Raw genomic sequence first — 10,761 nt, 5'->3', positions numbered from 1 at the left:
TTTAAAATATATGAATTTAATATATAAGTTTATGTCCATATACATATATAGTAATACATTACAATTTTGAAAATAAAAATATGTAGCATTTAATTTGTATACATTATCATTTGGTCAAAGATAACATTTTTAAACAGTACATAAAATATGCAAGCCGTTAAGTCTTCATCTACTGAGTGTTTTTTCTCCCACTCCTTCCTTGTACTTTTCCTGAACTCTACTCTTTCTAAAGTCTAAACAAGTACTTAATACATTAGAATATAGCATTATTTAAAATAAATTAAAATAGAAGACAATTCTTCTAAATATAAATATATAATCAATATATACAATCATAAAATACATTTTATTTTGCATTGTTTCGTCTTGTATATTTGATATGTTTTTAATAAGTAACATATATTATAATCAACCAAACAAATCAAATAATCAAATATATTATGAGTTTAATTTTGATGTATTAATAATATAAAATATTTTACACAATAGTATAATTATAATTTTTTTTGTAATTATTTATAAAATTAATATAAAAAATAATTATTTTGACTAATATGATATTATGTGATTGAATATACGTATAAATCGATTTTATACTTTTATAAATATATTATTATCTCTTATTTTTTTGAAAAAAAATACATCAATTAAATATCATCTAAGAAAACCGTTATTCACTTATAAGTGTTATACTTTGTTTATTTTAATAGTTAGAATTAAGCTAATACCTTAATCAAGTAGGATTAAATGTTATTTTATATAGTTTCTTCATTCATATCATCAGTAACAGTCATTCCAACAGCACCAGTTTAAGCTTCTCTTTCTCTCTCTCTCTCTCTCTCTCTCTCTCTCTCTCTTTCATATGCTTTTTCATTCATTTCAATACACACACCAACCTTCTGAGCTCTTTCTCTCTCTCTTCTTTCTCTTTCCTTCTGTTGAAGACAACAAACACAGGATTTGACAGCAAAAAGATTCTGAATTTCTGAGGTTAGAACTTAGAAGAACAAGAGGAAGAAGAAAATGGGTGAAACAGAACATCACCACCACCACAACCACCAAGCACCGCCACCAGTTCAGGCACCACCACCAGGTCCACCACCGCCAAATCTTGGTCTTTCAAGGGGTCCCATTTGGCAACCAGCTGAACAGCTTCTTCAGCTTCACTACTGCATCCATTCCAACCCTTCTTGGCGTTAGTTTCATCCCTTTTTTCATTCTATATACATGTCTGTGATTGTGTCACTTTTTTAATTGAATTATTGTGGTTGTTTTATATTTCATTCAAGTTATTAAATTATAATCAGTGTTATTTAGTTGGGAGAATATAATTGGAATCTTTGACAGAAACTATGGTGGTGGTGGTTGTTGGATGAAATGGAATGATATGACTCACTTTTTCTCATAAGGGTCAACAATCATGTCATTCTGTCAACTAAAATTCTTCAAAGTTTCTAACTTTATATAAAAATTTTTATTTTTTATTATTTTCAATGCCAAAAGCTGATAGTAAAGTTATGCCCTGATGTTAAAAGGAGTCAATAGTTCTGTGCATGTCAAAACACAAAAGGGTTGTTGAGTTTTTGTATTATTTTAAAGTGGAAAAAGAATAAAAGCTCAGTTCTTTCAGTTTTGGTGTCTCTATCTTTGTTGTTTGATTTCTTTTTCATACGAGTCTGTGTGTGTATATGCAATGGTTTATTTTGCAGATTGCTTTTCTGGTTGTTACCTTTATTCTATTTTTCTGATACCGAATCTTTTGTTTTTTTTGAAAATGGGATGTTCCTTTTGTATTTTTGTTCCTGTCAGTTGTGTGAATTGCGTCAATGAATCAAAGTATCAAAGTATTCTTTTATGTGATTCGGTATGTGTAAAAAGTTATGTGAAATCCATTTTCTGAGTATTAAATTCTGGTATCCAAAACTTTATGGTGGTTAGTCTTAATCTTAAGTATTCACATTTTGATCATATCTTGTAATAATTTTGGCAGCTGAGGCACTTCTTCTGGGTTTCCAGCACTACATTGTGATGCTTGGGACGACAGTTTTCATTGCAACCACCCTTGTGAATGCAATGGGTGGGGATGCCGTAAGTCCCATGTATTCTATCTTAAATAATCATCAATCTGGACAAAATTGGAAAGTTAATGCATACCAAATATATTAACTTTTCACTTTGTCCAAATTCACAATTAGAATCAAGAGTAAATGGTCAAATTAGTCCATGAAAGATTACTCGTTTTTTAAATTGGTCCCGAAAGATTTTTTTAATCAAATTCGTCTTTTAAAGACTTTAACTTAGTCATGTTAGTCCTTCTGTCACTTTGTTTGTAGATGGTGTCAAAATTTGCTAATGTGACACGTTAAGCGACACCCCAACACACACCTAGGAGTCTTAATTGACTATTAATATGATTAGTTTATGAAATTAAATCAAATCAACTCCAAATTGAGGGATTTCAATGCTTCAAGTTCTCTCCTCAATTAGGTTTTGATTTGATCTAATTTCATAAAATATTATGTTAATAGTCAATTACGACTCCTCAGTGTGTGTTGGAGACTTGGAGTGTCACTTAACGTGTCACATTAGCAAATTTTGACACTATTAACAAACGAAGTGACAGAAGGACTAACATGACTAATTTAAAATTTTTAAAGGATGAATTTGATTAAAAAAATCTTTTAGAGACCAATTTAAAGAACGAGTGATCTTTCAGGGACTAATTTGACCATTTACTCTTAGAATCAACCATGTTACCTACACACAAAAAGTTAGCTACTAAATTCTATACAAAATACAAATAAAAAATGAGTTAAATAATGTATTCATGCACAAATATATAGTGACTGAATTTTGAGATGCAGATAGCATTTTTGTTTTAGAATAGAGGTAGTATATAGTAAGATTTTCCCTTCTTATGCTTTTGTGTAATTGACTCTAGGCCGAATTAATTCTGGCAGAAGTGATTTACTTAGAACTAAGTTTGATGTAAAGTGAATTATATTTGATAGTTCTTCTAAAAATGGTTCTAATAGAAAGAAAGAAGAATTTCAATTCTGTCCAGAATCAGTTCTAGAGTCCAGAATTGATTTTGTGTCCTATTAGTAATTCTTCCTTTTTGCTATTCTTGAACAGGGTGACAAAGCTCGTGTGATTCAGACATTGTTGTTCATGTCTGGAATTAACACACTACTTCAGTCTTGGTTTGGGTCGAGGCTTCCGGCAGTGATGAGTGGATCGATTGCTTTCATTCTTCCGGTGCTGTCCATCATAAATGATTACACAGACATGACATTCACATCGGAGCATGAGGTTTGTACATCAAGATAACAGAATGCATTGCTATTGAAGTATTTGATTGCAGTTGGAACTTATGTGTGTTCTGAATTCAGTTGTACCATGTTATTCATGATGATCTTCTTTTATTTAGTATTTTTAAGGTGCATTTTTCTTCTTTGCTTTTAGATAAAGCATTCTTGTTCTAATAAACCAGCATTTTGTCGAGTAGTACCAATCTTTCGACTACCACAAAATAGTTATCATTCCGAGGGAAGTAATCTTTTGAGGGTCAAGATTGTGGCTTACACTATTTGACTGAATTGCTTTCTCTAACATGAAAAGTGTTGATCCTGAAGCTAATGTAAATTGACTTTGGCACTTGCAGAGGTTTACCTATACAATGAGAACAATTCAAGGTTCTTTGATAGTTTCGTCTTTCATCAACATCATCCTCGGTTATAGTAGGGCCTGGGGGAATCTAACAAGGTAAATTTATCTCAATTTTCTCAACTTTGTTTCTCACTTTCTCTTTTCTCTTTAATACTTCTGGTGAAGTGGTGATCCTTCTTTCTGAATCAGATTGTTCAGTCCGGTAGTCATTGTACCGGTCGTATGTTTGGTGGGTCTTGGGCTGTTTGCAAGGGGCTTTCCACAGGTAAATTAACATTCCTATGTACTTCATTGAGATTTGTATGATCCTACGTTCAATATCCATATATTTATAAAATGTGTCACTAACGTCTGTATTAGTGTATTTTGTGATATATGACTCTCCCTCCTTTATAAATATAGCATGGAAAGAGGTTGGTGTAAATATGACAAATTAAGGGTTCTTAAACTCAATTATCTTGTTCCATGCAGCTTGCGAATTGTATACAGATTGGACTACCTATGCTCATTCTATTGGTCCTAACCCAGCAGGTTTTATTTAGCATCAAAATCTGTTTTTTGTAGTTTTACTACTTTTATCACCTTTTTATGTTACAATACCTTCTTTTTTTCTGGAATTGCAGTACTTGAAGCGCCTACATCACATTACACAGCATGCTCTTGAGAGATTTGCTTTGCTTATTTGTGTTGCTGTCATTTGGGCATTTGCTGCTATCCTCACCGTGGCCGGTGCATACAACAATGTTAAACGATCGACACAGTTTAGTTGCCGCACGGATCGTTCATATCTCATGTCTTCTGCTCCATGGTATGATCACAACATAGACTCTTTAGTAACTTACAAGTTTCAATGCTCTTTCTGGAACTTAACGAATTTAATTTTAATTTTTTTCCCTTCCAGGATTAAAGTTCCATACCCGTTTCAGTGGGGTACCCCAATATTCAAAGCTAGTCATGTCTTTGGTATGATGGGAGCAGCACTTGTTTCTGCAGCCGAGGTACAGTATCGGTTCCTTAATACACTATCCATTTCAATATATCTGTCAAAACATTAAAAAACTAAACAGAGTAGCTTGGTGTTCAAGCATCCTGCATTATGCAGGGTCCGGAGAACGGCGCAGCTATAGGATGTAATATAGTCCTTGAGGTCACATGGAGATAACTCAATCGATGTTCCAAGACTATCCTTCATAAAATAAATAAATAAATAAAGTATTAAATAAATGTTGATAATGCATTAAAATTAAATTAAGGATTTAATGGTTAATGTCATATCATCCATTAACAATCCTAAGCTTTTTGCTTGTGGGAATTTTAAATGCAGTCTACTGGTACTTTCTATGCTGCGGCGAGGCTTTCCGGTGCGACATCCCCTCCTGCATATGTGCTCAGCCGAAGCATTGGGCTGCAGGTGAAGTTTTAATTTTCTTTTTTTTTAATAACTACCAGTCTGATGATTCTTCTGTCTTGCTACAAAATGATGATATTCCAAAACAATTTTGACACAAACCCTTGTTTTTCACTCCTTATTCAGGGTCTTAACATGCTTCTCGATGGCATTTTCGGTGCTGTTGTTGGTACTACTGCCTCTGTGTAAGAAACTTTCTTTAAGAACCTTTGTTGAATGGTTTTTCCTTATATGTATAAGGTCTAGTTATTAAGTTGTTGACATATTTAACGAATCACTTAAATTCTTCGTCGATGATTCCTTAACAACGGGACTCGGACTACACAGACCTTCAACTGAGTCTTACATCATCAGCAGTTGGAAATTTGGAATCTACAAAATTCTGTGAAAGACCAAATTAGTGGCAGCTGAAATTTATGCTTGCAACTACTATGTTATCAGATTCAAACTAATTGAACAAAGATTTGTATATATTCGTGTGATCATGTCTGAGCTGCCTCCTCAATTGCAATGAGTGCAGGGAAAATGTAGGCTTACTTGGTCTAACGCACATCGGGAGCCGAAGAGTCGTCCAAATATCATGCGGCTTCATGATCTTCTTTTCTATCTTTGGTATAATAACTTCTTTTTTTACTCTTATATTTACATTCTTTATTACAATAAATTGACAATAACTTTTTGCAGGGAAATTCGGAGCCTTTTTCGCATCGATTCCTTTACCAATATTTGCTGCTATATATTGTGTTTTATTTGGTATTGTGGGTAAGTGATGCTGCAATTATGTCAATATGTTGCATATTATTATGATAATTTTCGCATAGTAACTAACTAGCTTTTTCTTGCAGCTGCTGTTGGGATTTCGTTTATACAGTTTGCAAATTCCAATAGCATGAGAAACATGTATGTTTTGGGCCTATCCTTGTTCCTAGGGATCTCAATATCTCAATATTTTGCCATGAACACGGCTCCGGATGGTCACGGTCCGACCAGAACGAATGCCGGATGGGTAAGTATCTAATTTTCCAAGGTTTATTTGGTAAAAACTCAAGTGAAGTCGATATCTGAGAGCCGTTAGATGAAAATTTAGTCAAATCAGTCAAATCATTTAACAGTTCTCGAGTATCAACTTCAGGTGGAGTTGACTGCATTTGAGTTTCCACCGGTTTATTTAGACCTGGTTTGGTAAAATTTTCGTATTGCATGAACACATTTTTATTGAGTAATCTACCTTCTCTTTTGTTATAACAGTTTAATGACATCCTTAACACCATTTTCTCGTCTCCTCCAACCGTCGCTATAATTGTCGGTACGATTCTCGACAACACCCTCGAGCACAAGCAAATCGCCGAGAGAGGACTTCCATGGTGGGTACCTTTCCAGAATCGGAAAGGAGATGTTAGAAACGACGAGTTTTACCATTATCCTCTACGGCTTACTGAGTATATACCCTCTAGGTTTCTCTAAAAGCATTCTCCAAACTTGTATCTAAACCTTGCTTTTAATTTTAAGCATAGTTACAAGAAGAACTCTCAAATAGCGCTTGTAAAATATGGATAAGCAATTTTTATCATTGGCAAATTTTACCTTAACCTGTATAAATGGATTTTTGACGTATAATTCTTTCTATGTTTTATGTTCTTACATGCAAAAAGTTCATCCAAATATATTAAGCTTTTTTAGCATGTATTCATAACTAGCATGCTTTAGTGTGAACGAGGAGTGTTAGGAGGCCAACAACTTTTGTGTTTTGTAACTATTAATTCGCCATCAATAGTGTTTTTAGTAGTGTGAGATTATATCCAATGGTTAAGTGCTGGCTACAAAACACAGAAGTTGTTGCCTTCTAGACTTTCTTTATACCTTAATCCTTGTGCACCAAAAGAGTGTAGTATAAAATATAAGTAATTCAAAGGTTAATTTCTTTGGAACTATGATTTGGCAACAACTCAACCTTCATGGCATGTCACCTTCTAGAGTCTTTTAACTTCTCAACTATAGTATAGAAAATCCTTTCCTTTTTCTATATATAAATCTTAATGTCAATTATGCCCTTGTTTATCTCAAGGAGTTTTGGGTTTTGGCTAGTAAGATGCGTCATTCATGAGGCATGAGATGACATAATTCTTCCCCAAAAAAGGAGGACAAATAAATTGGTTTACTTTGGGGGGAAATACATTTTATAATCTTCCAAATCAAAGGTTAATATACGTTTATGAAAGTTACATTGGAAGTATTCATTATTGTGTTTTTTAAAAGAAGACTTTTGTTTTGTCAATTTGTGATATTGATTGGTTACTCTCTCTATAGTGAGGTCATCAAATTATATATTTTATCGATCGAGTAATACTAGAGAGTTAATTTTTTTTGGTTATTATTAGTCAATTCTTTTTAAATAATTTTCAATTTTGTATTCTAAATTATAAATTTTTAATTCTAAATTTTAAATTTTAATTATAAATCTTAAATCATAAAAAATGAGAATTTTTAGAATTAAGAAAATAGTTAGCTAATGTTGATAGATTAAAAGTTGGCAAAAATTATTTTTTTTTATGGAAGTTTGGTGTATTGGCCAAATATTAAGAATGTAGATGTATTACTGAATGGTGGGATTCAATTTTAACACGGTGGGGGCGTGTTGACAGTGCCTCAGAGGCGTGTCAGGCAATGGAAACAAGCATGTGGACGTGGTGAGGTAGGTTGGAGGGACGTGTGGCACAGCTCTGCCAACAAGTAGGGGCGTGTTGTCTCTAAATCTTGACAGTCCAACAGAGTGGGGCGTGTTGTCTCTGAATCTTGCTAGTCCAACAGAGTCTTCGCTCTTTTTCGAGGAGCCTGGAGCAACACGGGAGGCGTGTTGCAGGTGGTCTGCATGCAGGGGACAGCCCCCCACTCCTGTAGTCAGCAACGTTCAAAGTCCCTCTATAAATTGAACTTTTGGAACCATTTCTCATGCATAAATGCTTCATATGTTCACTGTGAGAGGAGAAGCTGAGAGAGTGAAGATAAGTGTAAGAGTTAAGCTTTTTTGTGTTGTTGTTGAATGCTTCACAATTTGATCGTGAGAGAAGAAGTTGAGAGGCTAAAGAAGAGTGTTAGAGTTAGAGTTGTTTGAAAAAAAAATTATGTAAATTTTTTTTTTTAATTTGTAGTGTTTAAAAATGGTACGTAATTATACGACACCTAAAGAACATATCAGCAATTTGTATTTTCAAAAGTAAATATTATTATTTGTACTAATTATTATGTATAATATGTAAATAAGTAAATATTTTTTTAAAAGTCTCTCTCAGTGTGCTTCATCTTTTTTATTTATTCCGGTGTATTATTTTAAGTTGCCAAATTTTTATTGGGTAGGCAATAAAAAAATTAAACTGAAAATAATAATTTTAAAAGACACTCACTAATTTTTTAAAACACGCATCCAGTGCTCTTAATGGATGAATAGAAATAACAATATTTTATATTTATGTAAATTATAATTATAAATATTTTTTAATATTTTTTATTTATTTAAACTAATATTTAGTGAATAAATATGTTTTTGTTGAACCAGTCAAATAGGAATGGCCTTATAGCCTCAACCAATAGCCTTATAGTCTCAGCAACTGTGTCCGAGTCTAACTTGGAATGATCCTGTAAAATCATTCCTATGGTGCATGTGTGCTTGCCATTGTATCTCCGTATTTCCCAACAACTTTTTTTCCGTATCAAACTGGTTCGGATAAGTCAGTCGCACCCACGCCCATACGTCTTGCATTTTGCATAGAACGTCAATGATTCGGACTCATAAACATTGTAGTCGACTCCTCTAGAGATAGTGTAACTTTTGATTGCTGCGACGACAGACTTTCTAGAACTATACTCCATTCCTATCTTAAACTCTCCGTCCTCAGGATCAGCAACACCTATAAAAAGCAGAAATCATCATTCATTGATCCATCTGAAATATAAATTTACAAAAACATATTATTCACTCATCACGTACCTATATTTGCATATTCCGAAAATTCCGGTGTATTCATCGCGTCAAGATCCAAATTACGCATAAAATGTGGGACGTTCATCGGTTGACTGACTGCGGGGAGAACCACCACATTCTCCACTTCTGCTTCGACTCCCACATCACCATCCTCGTCTTTATCGCCAGTTTCATAAGTGGCTTCGAAGTCCTCTTTGCTGTCACTGTTCATTCCTTCGTACACTGTAGCTCTATCATCCTCTATATCTAAATCATTTTGAATCTCATCTGCCTCTACGTCTTCAAACTCAACATACAGCTCAATCTGTGGCTGTCGTATTTGAGTTTGCCGGTGAATTTGGAACATATTTTGCATACTCTCCTCGTCAGTGATCGGCATGATATCAAACTGTATTAGACCACCAAAAATTATAACCGGATTCCGGCACAATATACTGCTCACTCTCCTCAATATACTCTTCTCCATGCTTTGACAGAGACCGTTTTGAAGCTCGATAAACGTCATGGTGCATGGAACCACAAACGAAAACGGATTCTCACACACAAACTTCACTCCCTCATGACTATTTCGTATAATCTCACCATTACGATACACTATCACGTTTGCGGTACCCTCCATTACACTAGCAACACACTCAAAGAACACTCTTCCTCGCAATAAAAATGGTACCGGACTTTGCCTTTTATAGATGAAGTACTCAGCACGCCCACCCCTGCGTTGCGATCACCAACCAACCAGCCTTCGACACGTGTAACACGCCCCCCGTGCTGACTCAGTACGCCCCCATATGTTGCAGTCTCGTGCAATTAGACTTCGCCACATGGCATTCACGCCCACCCATGTGCTGACTCAGCACGCCCTCCCATGTGTTACAGTTTCGTGCAACCAAACTTCGCCAAGTGGCATTCACGCCTACCCATGTGCTGACTCAGCACGCCCCCATGTGTTGCAGTCTACATGCAACATGTACTCCCACATGTTGAAAATATCTTTTGACATCACCAATCTGCAAATACACACACTGCACCCATTTTAAACTCAAACACCAATTTTAATCCCATAGCCAAATTATTTTGCCAAAAGTTGGTTCTTTATATATTTTTTTAGAGTAAAGTATCGTTTTTGTCCTAACGTTTGGGGTAAGTCCTATTTGTGTCCCTAACGTTTAAATCGTCCTATTTGTATCCTTAACGTTTATAAAAGTGATTCAATGCATGTTATCCTACTATCAATTATACTAACAAATCAGATTATATTTTTCAATTATTCTCACTTGAATGTATTTATTCTCAATTAGGTCTCACTTGGATGTATTCGATTTTAATATTATACCCACTATTTGTGTTTAGATTCAATTATGTCCCTAGAAAAGTGAATTATGTAAATGTTGTAGGAATTAGTTTCAACTTTTGATGAGCTATTTTTCGGAATGGATCATCGATTCTACCCCAGACATTTGTATTATAACTTCAAGAAGAGATTTTTAAAACTCAAACTAAAGCGTTCATGATGTGTAATTGACGGCAGGATAACATTGAATCACTTTTACAAACGTTAGGGATACAAATAGGATGATTTAAACGTTAGAGACACAAATAGGATTTACCCCAAACGTTGGGACAAAAACGATACTTTACTCTTTTTTTTATTAATAATAATTCTATTAGGTGTATATCATGAAAACTAGGTATTAGTATAAAATAC

General features: G+C 34.2%; 2 protein-coding genes across 3 annotated transcripts; one reads left to right on the top strand and one right to left on the bottom strand.

Annotated features, from left to right (window-relative positions):
* Positions 767 to 6,700, top strand: LOC107605702 (nucleobase-ascorbate transporter 3). 2 transcript variants are annotated; one of them, XM_016307665.2, is made up of 14 exons: positions 768 to 1,195; positions 1,991 to 2,088; positions 3,136 to 3,312; positions 3,665 to 3,765; positions 3,859 to 3,934; positions 4,141 to 4,200; positions 4,293 to 4,477; positions 4,571 to 4,667; positions 4,994 to 5,080; positions 5,204 to 5,262; positions 5,598 to 5,689; positions 5,762 to 5,839; positions 5,923 to 6,083; positions 6,326 to 6,700. In XM_016307665.2, exons 1-14 carry the CDS (start codon positions 1,024 to 1,026, stop codon positions 6,539 to 6,541), a joined length of 1,659 nt encoding a protein of 552 aa, XP_016163151.1. In that variant the 5' UTR covers positions 768 to 1,023; the 3' UTR covers positions 6,542 to 6,700. The 2 variants fall into 2 exon arrangements, with proteins under 2 accessions (XP_020961022.1, XP_016163151.1); XM_021105363.1 differs by lacking the exon at positions 5,762 to 5,839 and having other exon boundaries at positions 767 to 1,195.
* Positions 8,804 to 9,675, bottom strand: LOC107647780. The gene is made up of 2 exons (XM_016351829.1): positions 9,063 to 9,675; positions 8,804 to 8,982 (listed from the first exon to the last, which is right to left on the bottom strand). Exons 1-2 carry the CDS (start codon positions 9,673 to 9,675, stop codon positions 8,804 to 8,806), a joined length of 792 nt encoding a protein of 263 aa, XP_016207315.1.

The sequence above is a fragment of the Arachis ipaensis genome, chromosome B06 (assembly GCF_000816755.2).
Source record: "Arachis ipaensis cultivar K30076 chromosome B06, Araip1.1, whole genome shotgun sequence".
NCBI lineage: Eukaryota > Viridiplantae > Streptophyta > Magnoliopsida > Fabales > Fabaceae > Arachis > Arachis ipaensis.
Note: the sequence above shows the minus strand (reverse complement) of the source record. Positions and strands in the feature narration are given on the sequence as shown.